Source organism: Scyliorhinus torazame, chromosome 12, assembly GCF_047496885.1.
Source record: "Scyliorhinus torazame isolate Kashiwa2021f chromosome 12, sScyTor2.1, whole genome shotgun sequence".
NCBI classification, from domain to species: domain Eukaryota; kingdom Metazoa; phylum Chordata; class Chondrichthyes; order Carcharhiniformes; family Scyliorhinidae; genus Scyliorhinus; species Scyliorhinus torazame.
Genome location: NC_092718.1, coordinates 79,124,720 through 79,138,943, shown reverse-complemented (window position 1 = coordinate 79,138,943; position 14,224 = coordinate 79,124,720). Strand labels below are relative to the sequence as shown.

At 57.9% G+C, this 14,224-nt stretch overlaps 1 protein-coding gene across 2 annotated transcripts in view; it reads left to right on the top strand.

Annotated features, from left to right (window-relative positions):
* LOC140387197 (uncharacterized) overlaps positions 1-14,224 on the top strand; it is a 92,372-nt gene that overhangs the window by 52,301 nt on the left and 25,847 nt on the right. For both annotated transcript variants that reach the window (XM_072470177.1, XM_072470176.1), the window contains one exon: positions 10,406-10,532. In XM_072470177.1, coding sequence (XP_072326278.1) covers positions 10,406-10,532 — 127 coding nt within the window. The remainder of the gene's footprint in view (positions 1-10,405; positions 10,533-14,224) is intronic.

Sequence of the window (14,224 nt, the reverse complement as noted above, 5' to 3'; positions counted from 1 at the left end):
CCGAGTACCGTCTCCTCCTGATGTCAACGCGCTATCCCAGTACCGTCTCCTCCCAATGTCAGCGCGCTGCCCCAGTACCCTCTCCTCCTGACGTCAGTGCGCTGTCCCAGTACTGTCTCCTCCTGATGTCAGCGCGCTATCCCAGTACCGTCTCCTCCTGTCGTCAGTGCGCTGTCCCAGTACTGTCTCCTCCTGACGTCAGCGCGTTATCCCAGTACTGTCTCCTCCTGTCGTCAGCGCGCTGTCCCAGCACCATCTCCTCCTGACATCCATGCGCTGCCCCAGTACCGTCTCCACCTGACATCAGTGCGCTGTCCCAGTACCGTCTCCTCCTGTCGTCAGTGCGCTGTCCCAGTACCGTCTCCACCTGACATCAGTGCGCTGTCCCAGTACTGTCTCCTCCTGACGTCAGCGCGCTGTCCCAGTACCGTCTCCTCCTGACGTCAGTGCGCTGTCCCAGTACTGTTTCCTCCTGACGTCAGCGCGCTGTCCCAGTACCATCTCCTCCTGACGTCAGTGCGCTGTCCCAGTACCGTCTCCTCCTGTCGTCAACGCGCTGTCTCAGTACCATCTCCTCCTGACGTCAGCGCGATGCCCCAGTACTGTCTCCTCCTGACGTCAGTGCGCTGTCCCGTTACCGTCTCCTCCTGACGTCAGTGCGCTGTCCCAGTACCGCCTCCTCCTGACGTCAGTGGGCTGACCCTGTACCGTCTCCTCCCAATGTCAGCCACTGTCCCAGTACCGTCTCCTCCTGACGTCAGTGCGCTGACCCAGTACCGTCTCCTCCTGACGTCAGCACGCTGTCCCAGTACCGTCTCCTCCTGACGTCAGCGTACTGTCCCAGTACCGTCTCCTCCTGACGTCAGTGCGCTGTCCCTGTACCGTCTCCTCCCGATGTCAGCGCACTGTCTCGGTACCGTCTCCTCCTGACGTCAGCGCACTGTCCCTGTACCGTCTCCTTCTGACGTCAGTGCGCTGTTCCAGTATCGTCTCCTCCTGACGTCTGTGCGCTGCCCCAGTACCGTCTCCTCCTGACGTCAGCGCACTGTACCAGTAGCGTCTCCTCCTGACGTCAGTGCGTTGTCCCAGTCCCGTCTCCGCCTGACGTCAGCACGCTGTCCCATACCGTCTCCACCTGACGTCAGTGCGCTGTCCCAGTACCGTCTCCTCCTGACGTCCGTGCGCTGTCCCAGTACCGTCTCCTCCTGACGTCAGCGCGCTGTTCCAGTACCGTCTTTTCCTGACGTCAGCGCGTTGTCCCAGTACCGTCTCCTCCCGATGTCAGTGCACTGTCCCGGTACCATCTCCTCCTGACTTCAGTGCGCTCCCCCAGTACCGTCTCCTCCTGACGTCAGAACGCTGTCCCAGTACCGTCTCCTCCTGACGTCAGTGCGCTGTCCCAGTACCGTCTCCTCCCGATGTCAGCGCGCTCCCACAGTACCGTCTCCTCCTGACGTCAGTGCGCTCCCCCAGTACCGTCTCCTCCTGACTTCAGTGCGCTCCCCCAGTACCGTCTCCTCCTGACGTCAGAACGCTGTCCCAGTACCGTCTCCTCCTGACGTCAGTGCGCTGTCCCAGTACCGTCTCCTCCCGATGTCAGCGCGCTCCCACAGTACCGTCTCCTCCTGACGTCAGTGCGCTCCCCCAGTACCATCTCCTCCTGACGTCAGCGCGCTGTCCCAGTACCGTCTCCTCCCGATGTCAGCGCGCTCCCCCAGTACCGTCTCCTCCTGACGTCAGTGCGCTGTCCCAGTACCGTCCCCTCCCGATGTCAGCGCGCTCTCCCAGTACCGTCTCCTCCTGACGTCAGTGCGCTCCCCCAGTACCGTCTCCTCCTGACGTCAGCGCGCTGTCCCAGTGCCGTCTCCTCCCGACGTCAGCGCGCTGCCCCAGTACCGACTCCTCCTGACGTAAGCGCGCTGTCCCAGTGCCGTCTCCTCCCGACGTCAGTGCACTGTCCCAGTACCAAATCCTCCTGACGTCAGCGCGCTGTCCCAGTGCCGTCTCCTCCTGACGTCAGTGCGCTGTCCCAGTACTGTCTCCTCCCGACGTCAGCGTGCTGTCCCATGCTGTCTCCTCCTGACGTCAGCGCGCTATCCCAGTACCGTCTCCTCCCAATGTCAGCGCGCTGCCTCAGTACCGTCTCCTCCTGACGTCAGTGCGCTGTCTCAGTACCGTCTCCTCCTGACGTCAGCGCGCTATCCCAGTACCGTCTCCTCCTGTCGTCAGCGAACTGTCCCTGTACCGTCTCCTCCTAATGTCAGCGCGCTGTCCCAGTACCGTCTCCTCCTGACGTCAGCGCACTGTCCCAGTACCGTCCCCTCCCGATGTCAGCGCACTGTCCCAGTACCGTCTCCTCCTGACGTCAGTGCGCTGCCCCAGTACCGTCTCCTCCTGACGTCAGCGCGCTGTCCCATACCGTCTCCTCCTGACGTCAGCGCGCTGTCCCAGCACCATCTCCTCCTGACATCCGTGCGCTGCCCCAGTACCGTCTCCACCTGACATCAGTGCGCTGTCCCAGTACCGTCTCCTCCTGTCGTCAGTGCGCTGTCCCAGTACCGTCTCCACCTGACATCAGTGCGCTGTCCCAGTACTGTCTCCTCCTGACGTCAGCGCGCTGTCCCAGTACCGTCTCCTCCTGACGTCAGTGCGCTGTCCCAGTACTGTTTCCTCCTGACGTCAGCGCGCTGTCCCAGTACCATCTCCTCCTGACGTCAGTGCGCTGTCCCAGTACCGTCTCCTCCTGTCGTCAACGCGCTGTCTCAGTACCATCTCCTCCTGACGTCAGCGCGATGCCCCAGTACTGTCTCCTCCTGACGTCAGTGCGCTGTCCCGTTACCGTCTCCTCCTGACGTCAGTGCGCTGTCCCGTTACCGTCTCCTCCTGACGTCAGTGCGCTGTCCCAGTACCGTCTCCTTCTGACGTCAGTGCGCTGTCCCAGTACCGTCTCCTCCTGATGCCAGCGCGCTGCCCCAGTACTGTCTCCTCCTGACGTCAGTGCGCTGTCCCGTTACCGTCTCCTCCTGACGTCAGTGCGCTGTCCCAGTACCGCCTCCTCCTGACGTCAGTGGGCTGACCCTGTACCGTCTCCTCCCAATGTCAGCCACTGTCCCAGTACCGTCTCCTCCTGACGTCAGTGCGCTGACCCAGTACCGTCTCCTCCTGACGTCAGCACGCTGTCCCAGTACCGTCTCCTCCTGACGTCAGTGTGCTGTCCCTGTACCGTCTCCTCCCGATGTCAGCGCACTGTCTCGGTACCGTCTCCTCCTGACGTCAGCGCACTGTCCCTGTACCGTCTCCTTCTGACGTCAGTGCGCTGTGCCAGTATCGTCTCCTCCTGACGTCTGTGCGCTGCCCCAGTACCGTCTCCTCCTGACGTCAGCGCACTGTAGCAGTAGCGTCTCCTCCTGACGTCAGTGCGTTGTCCCAGTACCGTCTCCGCCTGACGTCAGCACGCTGTCCCATACCGTCTCCACCTGACGTCAGTGCGCTGTCCCAGTACCGTCTCCTCCTGACGTCCGTGCGCTGTCCCAGTACCGTCTCCTCCTGACGTCAGCGCGCTGTTCCAGTACCGTCTTTTCCTGACGTCAGCGCGTTGTCCCAGTACCGTCTCCTCCCGATGTCAGCGCACTGTCCCGGTACCGTCTCCTCCTGACTTCAGTGCGCTCCCCCAGTACCGTCTCCTCCTGACGTCAGAACGCTGTCCCAGTACCGTCTCCTCCTGACGTCAGTGCGCTGTTCCAGTACCGTCTCCTCCCGATGTCAGCGCGCTCCCACAGTACCGTCTCCTCCTGACGTCAGTGCGCTCCCCCAGTACCGTCTCCTCCTGACTTCAGTGCGCTCCCCCAGTACCGTCTCCTCCTGACGTCAGAACGCTGTCCCAGTACCGTCTCCTCCTGACGTCAGTGCGCTGTCCCAGTACCGTCTCCTCCCGATGTCAGCGCGCTCCCACAGTACCGTCTCCTCCTGACGTCAGTGCGCTCCCCCAGTACCATCTCCTCCTGACGTCAGCGCGCTGTCCCAGTACCGTCTCCTCCCGATGTCAGCGCGCTCCCCCAGTACCGTCTCCTCCTGACGTCAGTGCGCTGTCCCAGTACCGTCCCCTCCCGATGTCAGCGCGCTCTCCCAGTACCGTCTCCTCCTGACGTCAGTGCGCTCCCCCAGTACCGTCTCCTCCTGACGTCAGCGCGCTGTCCCAGTGCCGTCTCCTCCCGACGTCAGCGCGCTGCCCCAGTACCGACTCCTCCTGACGTAAGCGCGCTGTCCCAGTGCCGTCTCCTCCCGACGTCAGTGCACTGTCCCAGTACCGAATCCTCCTGACGTCAGCGCGCTGTCCCAGTACCGTCTCCTCCTGACGTCAGCGCGTTGTTCCAGTACCGTCTCCTCCTGACGCCAGCGCGTTGTCCCAGTACCGTCTCCTCCTGACGCCAGCGCGCTGTCCTAGTACCGTCTCCTCCTGACGTCAGCGCGCTGTCCCAGTACTGTCTCCTCCTGACGTCAGCGCGCTATCCCAGTACCGTCTCCTCCCGATGTCAGCGCGCTGTCCGAGTACCGTCTCCTCCTGATGTCAACGCGCTATCCCAGTACTGTCTCCTCCTGATGTCAGTGCGCTATCCCAGTACCGTCTCCTCCTGACGTCAGCGCGCTATCCCAGTACCGTCTCCTCCTGTCGTCAGCGCGCTGTCCCAGTACCGTCTCCTCCTGACGTCAATGCGCTGACCCAGTACCGTCTCCTCCTGACGTCAGCACACTGTCCCATACCGTCTCCTCCTGACGTCAGTGCGCTAACCCAGTACCGTCTCCTCCTGTCGTCAGTGCGCTGTCCCAGTACCATCGCCTCCTGACGTCAGTGCGCTGCCCCAGTACCGTCTCCTCCTGATGTCTGTGCGCTGACCCAGTACCGTCTCCTCCTGACGTCAGTGCGCTGACCCAGTACCGTCTCCTCCTGTCGTCAGAGCGCTGTCCCAGTACCATCGCCTCCTGACGTCAGTGCGCTGCCCCAGTACCGTCTCCTCCTGACATCAGTGCGCTGTCCCAGTACCGTCTCCTCCTGACGTCAGTGCGCTGACCCAGTACCGTCTCCTCCTGACGTCAGTGCGCTGCCGCAGTACCGTCCCATCCTGATGTCAGCGCGCTGTCCCAGTACTGTCTCCTCCTGACGTCAGCGCGCTATCCCAGTACCGTCTCCTCCCGATGTCAGCGCGCTGTCCGAGTACCGTCTCCTCCTGATGTCAACGCGCTATCCCAGTACCGTCTCCTCCCGATGTCAGCGCGCTCCCCCAGTACCGTCTCCTCCTGACGTCAGTGCGCTGACCCAGTACCGTCTCCTCCTGACGTCAGTGCGCTGCCGCAGTACCGTCCCATCCTGATGTCAGCGCGCTGTCCCAGTACTGTCTCCTCCTGACGTCAGCACGCTATCCCAGTACCGCCTCCTCCCGATGTCAGCGCGCTGTCCGAGTACCGTCTCCTCCTGATGTCAACGCGCTATCCCAGTACCGTCTCCTCCCGATGTCAGCGCGCTCCCCCAGTACCGTCTCCTCCTGACGTCAGTGCGCTGTCCCAGTACCGTCCCCTCCCGATGTCAGCGCGCTCTCCCAGTACCGTCTCCTCCTGACGTCAGTGCGCTCCCCCAGTACCGTCTCCTCCTGACGTCAGCGCGCTGTCCCAGTGCCGTCTCCTCCCGACGTCAGCGCGCTGCCCCAGTACCGACTCCTCCTGACGTAAGCGCGCTGTCCCAGTGCCGTCTCCTCCCGACGTCAGCGCGCTCTCCCAGTAACTTCTCCTCCTGAGGTCAGCGCGATGTTCCAGTACCGTCTCCTCCCGATGTCAGCGCGCTGTCCCAGTACCGTCTCCTCCCGATGTCAGCGCACGGTCCCAGTACCGTCTCCTCCTGACGTCAGCGCTCTGTCCCTGTACTGTCTCCTCCTGACGTCAGTGCACTGTCCCAGTACTGTCTCCTCCTGACGTCAGCGCGCTATCCCAGTACCGTCTCCTCCCGATGTCAGCGCGCTGTCCGAGTACCGTCTCCTCCTGATGTCAACGCGCTATCCCAGTACCGTCTCCTCCCAATGTCAGCGCGCTGCCCCAGTACCCTCTCCTCCTGACGTCAGTGCGCTGTCCCAGTACTGTCTCCTCCTGATGTCAGCGCGCTATCCCAGTACCGTCTCCTCCTGTCGTCAGTGCGCTGTCCCAGTACTGTCTCCTCCTGACGTCAGCGCGTTATCCCAGTACTGTCTCCTCCTGTCGTCAGCGCGCTGTCCCAGCACCATCTCCTCCTGACATCCATGCGCTGCCCCAGTACCGTCTCCACCTGACATCAGTGCGCTGTCCCAGTACCGTCTCCTCCTGTCGTCAGTGCGCTGTCCCAGTACCGTCTCCACCTGACATCAGTGCGCTGTCCCAGTACTGTCTCCTCCTGACGTCAGCGCGCTGTCCCAGTACCGTCTCCTCCTGACGTCAGTGCGCTGTCCCAGTACTGTTTCCTCCTGACGTCAGCGCGCTGTCCCAGTACCATCTCCTCCTGACGTCAGTGCGCTGTCCCAGTACCGTCTCCTCCTGTCGTCAACGCGCTGTCTCAGTACCATCTCCTCCTGACGTCAGCGCGATGCCCCAGTACTGTCTCCTCCTGACGTCAGTGCGCTGTCCCGTTACCGTCTCCTCCTGACGTCAGTGCGCTGTCCCAGTACCGCCTCCTCCTGACGTCAGTGGGCTGACCCTGTACCGTCTCCTCCCAATGTCAGCCACTGTCCCAGTACCGTCTCCTCCTGACGTCAGTGCGCTGACCCAGTACCGTCTCCTCCTGACGTCAGCACGCTGTCCCAGTACCGTCTCCTCCTGACGTCAGCGTACTGTCCCAGTACCGTCTCCTCCTGACGTCAGTGCGCTGTCCCTGTACCGTCTCCTCCCGATGTCAGCGCACTGTCTCGGTACCGTCTCCTCCTGACGTCAGCGCACTGTCCCTGTACCGTCTCCTTCTGACGTCAGTGCGCTGTTCCAGTATCGTCTCCTCCTGACGTCTGTGCGCTGCCCCAGTACCGTCTCCTCCTGACGTCAGCGCACTGTACCAGTAGCGTCTCCTCCTGACGTCAGTGCGTTGTCCCAGTCCCGTCTCCGCCTGACGTCAGCACGCTGTCCCATACCGTCTCCACCTGACGTCAGTGCGCTGTCCCAGTACCGTCTCCTCCTGACGTCCGTGCGCTGTCCCAGTACCGTCTCCTCCTGACGTCAGCGCGCTGTTCCAGTACCGTCTTTTCCTGACGTCAGCGCGTTGTCCCAGTACCGTCTCCTCCCGATGTCAGTGCACTGTCCCGGTACCATCTCCTCCTGACTTCAGTGCGCTCCCCCAGTACCGTCTCCTCCTGACGTCAGAACGCTGTCCCAGTACCGTCTCCTCCTGACGTCAGTGCGCTGTCCCAGTACCGTCTCCTCCCGATGTCAGCGCGCTCCCACAGTACCGTCTCCTCCTGACGTCAGTGCGCTCCCCCAGTACCGTCTCCTCCTGACTTCAGTGCGCTCCCCCAGTACCGTCTCCTCCTGACGTCAGAACGCTGTCCCAGTACCGTCTCCTCCTGACGTCAGTGCGCTGTCCCAGTACCGTCTCCTCCCGATGTCAGCGCGCTCCCACAGTACCGTCTCCTCCTGACGTCAGTGCGCTCCCCCAGTACCATCTCCTCCTGACGTCAGCGCGCTGTCCCAGTACCGTCTCCTCCCGATGTCAGCGCGCTCCCCCAGTACCGTCTCCTCCTGACGTCAGTGCGCTGTCCCAGTACCGTCCCCTCCCGATGTCAGCGCGCTCTCCCAGTACCGTCTCCTCCTGACGTCAGTGCGCTCCCCCAGTACCGTCTCCTCCTGACGTCAGCGCGCTGTCCCAGTGCCGTCTCCTCCCGACGTCAGCGCGCTGCCCCAGTACCGACTCCTCCTGACGTAAGCGCGCTGTCCCAGTGCCGTCTCCTCCCGACGTCAGTGCACTGTCCCAGTACCAAATCCTCCTGACGTCAGCGCGCTGTCCCAGTGCCGTCTCCTCCTGACGTCAGTGCGCTGTCCCAGTACTGTCTCCTCCCGACGTCAGCGTGCTGTCCCATGCTGTCTCCTCCTGACGTCAGCGCGCTATCCCAGTACCGTCTCCTCCCAATGTCAGCGCGCTGCCTCAGTACCGTCTCCTCCTGACGTCAGTGCGCTGTCTCAGTACCGTCTCCTCCTGACGTCAGCGCGCTATCCCAGTACCGTCTCCTCCTGTCGTCAGCGAACTGTCCCTGTACCGTCTCCTCCTAATGTCAGCGCGCTGTCCCAGTACCGTCTCCTCCTGACGTCAGCGCACTGTCCCAGTACCGTCCCCTCCCGATGTCAGCGCACTGTCCCAGTACCGTCTCCTCCTGACGTCAGTGCGCTGCCCCAGTACCGTCTCCTCCTGACGTCAGCGCGCTGTCCCATACCGTCTCCTCCTGACGTCAGTGCGCTGTCCCAGTACCTTTTCCACCCGATGTCAGCGCGCTGCCGCAGTACCGTCCCCTCCTGGTGTCAGTGCGCTGCCGCAGTACCGTCCCCTCCTGACGTCAGCGCGCTATCCCAGTACCGTCTCCTCCTGTCGTCAGCGCGCTGTCCCAGTACCGTCTCCTCCTGACGTCAATGCGCTATCCCAGTACTGTCTCCTCCTGCCGTCAGCGCGCTGACCCAGTACCGTCTCCTCCTGACGTCAGCACACTGTCCCACACCGTCTCCTCCTGACGTCAATGCGCTATCCCAGTACTGTCTCCTCCTGTCGTCAGCGCGCTGACCCAGTACCGTCTCCTCCTGACGTCAGCACACTGTCCCATACCGTCTCCTCCTGACGTCAGTGCGCTGACCCAGTACCGTCTCCTCCTGACGTCAATGCGCTGTCCCAGTACCGTCTCCTCCTGTCGTCAACGCGCTGTCCCAGTACCGTCTCCTCCTGTCGTCAGCGCGCTGTCCCAGTACCATCTCCTCCTGACGTCAGTGCGCTGCCCCAGTACCGTCTCCTCCTGACGTCAGTGCGCTGACCCAGTACCGTCTCCTCCTGTCGTCAGTGCGCTGTCCCAGTACCATCGCCTCCTGACGTCAGTGCGCTGCCCCAGTATCGTCTCCTCCTGACGTCAGTGCGCTGACCCAGTACCGTCTCCTCCTGACGTCAGTGCGCTGTCCCAGTACCGTCTCCTCCCGATGTCAGCGCACTGTCCCAGTACCGCCTCCTCCTGACGTCAGTGCGCTGACCCAGTACCGTCTCCTCCTGACGTCAGCGCACTGTCCCAGTACCGTCTCCTCCTGACGTCAGCGCGCTGTCCCAGTACCGTCTCCTCCTGACGCCAGTGCGCTGTCCCAGTACCGCCTCCTCCTGACGTCAGTGCGCTGACCCAGTACCGTCTCCTCCCGATGTCAGCGCACTGTCCCAGTACCGTCTCCTCCTGACATCAGTGCGCTGACCCAGTACCGTCTCCTCCTGATGTCAGTGTGCTGACCCAGGACCAAATTACAGAAAGCGTGTCTTCACACCAGAAGAGCCGAGAGGGAGCAGGTCACGTGCCCGGCACGAACATTGATGTCACGTGAGCCATGCTTTGGCCGCAACATCCTGAAGGAGAATTTCCTCCATTTTGTAGCTGCCAGCAAGCAAACAACAGGAATGTGAAAAAAACCGAAGATGGGATCAGTTTGTAATAAGGAAGAGAGGGCCAGATACAAACCAGTCTAGGAACTCACAACTGAATCTGCTGCGAGTCTCCAATTCGCAGGAGACTCCACGGTGGAATAAAGCAGTGCTGATGTAAGCTCCAGGGTCTTTGATGAATAACCCATTAACAAGAAGCTGAAATCGGAAACAAAGCAGTATAAAGATTAGTTTCTGAGGTATGGGTTTATTAATTGTGCCAATGCAAAGCAGGTTGCAAAGCCTATGTGTTTATGTGTCTGGAAGTACTGATGAATGAAAGATAAAACCCTCAAAACTTCAAAAGCCTTTGAAGACTGAGCATGGCGAGTTTGGGGACAAACTTCATAATTTTTTTTCAAAGGATACAGCGAGAACTTAAATCATCTGCAGATGCCCTTAGCAGAAATGCAACATTTAATAACAAAGCAAGTGAGATCATGAGGACCAAGCAGGCTTACCTGTCGTATTACAGGTAAGCAAAATAGCCAGTAAGGAAGTTCGGGCAACATGGGCCACGTAGTTTGGCTGCCGTGGGTCCCGAAGGATGGTCGTTTGGTAAAAATAGGTCCTGGGCATAAGATCTAATGGACAGACAGTTCATGTCTTCAATCCTGGTGCAGTGGGTATCCCTGGCCATGTTTTTGTTTAATTTCCACTCCGCGCAGTGAGGTCCAATTCAGACCCGAGTGCTAAGTGTCCCACAGGCTGACATCTCTCTTGCTAACTCTCTGTATCTTTCAGAATCCGAGATGCAGCAGAGGAAGAGGTACAGGCGAGCGATCGAAGGAAGTGACCCACAGCTCGCGGAGAAGTGGAGAGTGGCTGAAATGATTATGTTCCCGATGATTGCCATCCTGCTGATTGGACTGTAAGTTAATGATAATTAACCTGACCTCCTCACCACTGACCCCATTCTCCAAAACCTCCTCTTCCCCTCTCCAAAAACCTCTTCTTCAGTGACCCCCGCATAGCCCCACCTCACCCCTGGCCATCTCCCAAAAACCCTTCCTCACTGACCCCCGCAGAGCCCCACATCATCCGACCCCTCGCAAAACACCCTCTTCACTGACCCCCGCACAGCCCCACCTCGCCCCTGACCATCTCCCAAAAACCCTTCCTCACTGACCCCCGCAGAGCCCCACATCATCTGACCCCTCCCAAAACACCCTCTTCACTGACCCCCGCACAGCCCCTTCTCACCCCTGAACCCCTCCCCAAAGAATTGCTGCTCAGTGACCCACGGTCTGTCTTCCTCACCCCTAATTCCCTCTGACTCTCATCCTCACCTCTGACTCCCTCTGACTCCCATCCTCACCTCTGACTCCCTCTGACTCCCTTCCTCACCTCTGACTCCCCTCCCTTCTCACCAACTCGCGCACAGTCCCACCTCATCCCTGACCCTTCAAAACCCCCTCCTCAGTGACCCCTGCACAGCCCCTAATCACTGACCCCTGCACAGCCCCTCCTCACCGAACTCTGCACAGTCTCTGAGAAGGTACAAAGCATCTTAAAATGGGAGGGAAATCAGACAGAGGTCATTGTCCACATTGGCACGAATGACTTACGCAGAAAGATTAGCGAGGTCCTGCAACGGCAATTTAGGGAGCTTGGTATAAGATTAAAAAGCAGGACCTCTAAGGTAGTAATCTCAGGATTACTCCCTGTGCCACATTCTGGCGAGGCTAGCAACAGGGATAAAGTGAAGTTGAACACGTGGCTAAAGAACTGGTGCAGGAGGGAGGGCTTCAGTTTTTTGGATGACTGGGATGTCTTCCAGGAAAGGTGGGGCCTGTACAAGAAGGCCTGCACCTGAACTGGAGGGGCACCAATATCTTGGCTGGGAGGTTTGCTAGTATGGGTGTAATGTGGCAGGGGGATGGGAATCAGAACCGTAAGCCAGCAAATGTAAAGACTGGGGATGAGCATGGTACAAGGGCCAGGCTGGCTGAGAGGAAGGGCAGGCTGGGGGAGTCAAACTCCGTGGGCCTGGAGGTCTGGAGTGTATCTGCTTCAATGCACGGAGTATAACAGGTACGACAGATGAACTTAAAGCCTTGATTCATGCGCAGAACTTGGATGTGGTTGTTGCAGCACGGTAGCATAGTGGTTAGCACAATTGCTTCACAGCTCCAGGGTCCCAGGTTCGATTCCGGCTTGGGTCACTATCTGTGCGGAGTCTGCACATCCTCCCCGTGTGTGCGTGGGGTTCCTCCGGGTGCTCCGGTTTCCTCCCACAGTCCAAAGATGTGCAGGTTAGGTGGATTGGCCATGATAAATTGCCCTCCGTGTCCAAAATTGCCCTTAGTGTTGGGTGGGGTTACTGGGTTATGGGGATAGGGTGGAGGTGTTGACCTTGGGTAGGGTGCTCTTTCCAAGAGCTGGTGCAGACTCGATGGGCCGAATGGCCTCCTTCTGCACTGTAAATTCTATGATAATCTATGTAACAGAGGCTTGGTTATAAAAGGGACAGGACTGGCAGCTAAATATTCCAGGATATAGGTGTTTTAGGTGAGACAGGGAGGAAGATAAAAGGGGTGGGGGAGTTGCAATACTGGTTAGAGAACATATTACAGCTGTACAGAGGGAGGACACCATGGAAGAATCAAGTAACGAGACACTATGGGTAGAACTCAGAAAAGGAAGGGGGCAGTCACTATGATAGGGGTGTACTACAGGCCTCCCAATAGCCCACGGAAAGTTGATGAACAGTTGGATAGATGTAGAAATAATAGGGTTGTCGTAGTGGGAGACTTTAATTTTCCTCATATTGACTGGAAATCCCTGAGGGCTAGGGGTGTGGATGATGAGGAATTTGTTAAGTGTGACCAAGAAGGTTTTTTGGAACAATATGTGGATAGTCTGACTAGAGAGGGGGCTATATTGGACCGAGTACTAGGGAACAAACCCGGCCAGGTCATCAAAGTTGCAGTGGGGGAACAGGTGGCGAACAGTGACCACAATTCCGTCAGCTTTCGGATAATCATGGAAAAGGAGGAATGTTGTCCTCGGGTTAAGGTGCTAAAATGGGGGAAGGCTAACTACAGCCAGATTAGGCAGGATTTGGAGGCTGTTGTTTGGGAGAGGCTGTTTGAGGGTAAATCCACATTTGGCACGTGGGAGTCTTTGAGGGAGCATTTGATGGGAGTGCAGGACAGGCATGTGCCGGTAAAAAGGAAAGACAGGAAAGGCAGGGTTCGGGAACCATGGATTACCAGGGAAATTGAGAATCTTGTCAAAAAGAAAAAAGATGCCTGTGTGAGGTACAGGCAACTAAAAATAGATAAAGCACTTGAGGAATACAAGGAAAATAGAAAAGAGCTCAAGCAGGGAGTTAGGAGAGCAAAAAGGGGACACAAAATGTCCTTGGCAGACAGGATTAAGGAGAATCCCAAGGCATTTTATACGTATATTAGGAGCAAGAGGGTAGCTAGAGAAAGAGTTGGTCCACTCAAGGACAAAGGAGGGAAATTATGTGTAGAACCAGAGGAAGTAGTTGAGGTCCTTAATGAGTATTTTGTATCAGTATTCACAAAGGAGAGGGGCACATTGATTGGTAGTGCCTCAGACGGATGTGTAAGCACTTTATTACGAGGGAGGAAGTGTTAGGTGTGTTAAAAAGCATTAAGGTAGACAAATCCTCAGGGCCAGATGGCATCTATCCCAAATTACTGAGGGAGATGAGAAATGAAATCGCTGGGCCTCTGACAGAAATCTTTGTTTCCTCGTTGGCCACAGGTGAGGTCCCAGAGGATTGGAGAATAGCCAATGTTGTACCGTTATTTTAGAAAGATTGCAAGGATAATCCAGGTAATTATGGGCCAGTGAGCTTGACGTCAATGATAGTGAAATTGTTGGAAAAGATTCTCAGAGATAGGATCTATGCACATTTGGAAGTGAATGGTCTTATTAGCGACAGACAGCATGGTTTGAATAAGGGAGGTCATGTCTCACTAATTTAATTGAGTTTTTTGAGGAGGTGACAAAAAAATGATTGACGAGGGAAGGGCTATGGATGTTGTCTACATGGACTTTAGTAAAGCATCTATAAGGTCCCTCATGGCTGGCTGGTGCAAAAGATGAAATCACATGGGGTCAGGGGTGAACTAGCTGGATGGAGTCAAAACTGGCTTGGCCATAGAAGACAGAGGGTAGCAGTGGAAGGGTGTTTTTCCAAATGGAGGTCTGTAACTAGTGTTGTTCCACAGAGATCAGTACTGGGACTTCTGCTCTTTGTAATATATATAAATGACTTGGAAGAAAACGCAGCAGGTCTGATTAGCAAGTTTGCGGATGATACTCAGATTGCTGGAGTTGTGGATAGTGATGAATATTGTCAGAGAATACAACAGGGTATAATACAATAGGCTGCAAAATTGGGCGGAGAAATGGCAGATGGAATTTAACCCGGACAAATGAGAGGTGATGCATTTTGGTAGCTCCAATGCAGATGGGAGCTATAAAATAAATGGCAGAACCATCAGGGGCATCGAGACACAGAGAGATCGGGACCAGCAGATACATAGATCCTTAAAAGTGGCAGCACAGGTGGAAATGGTAGTC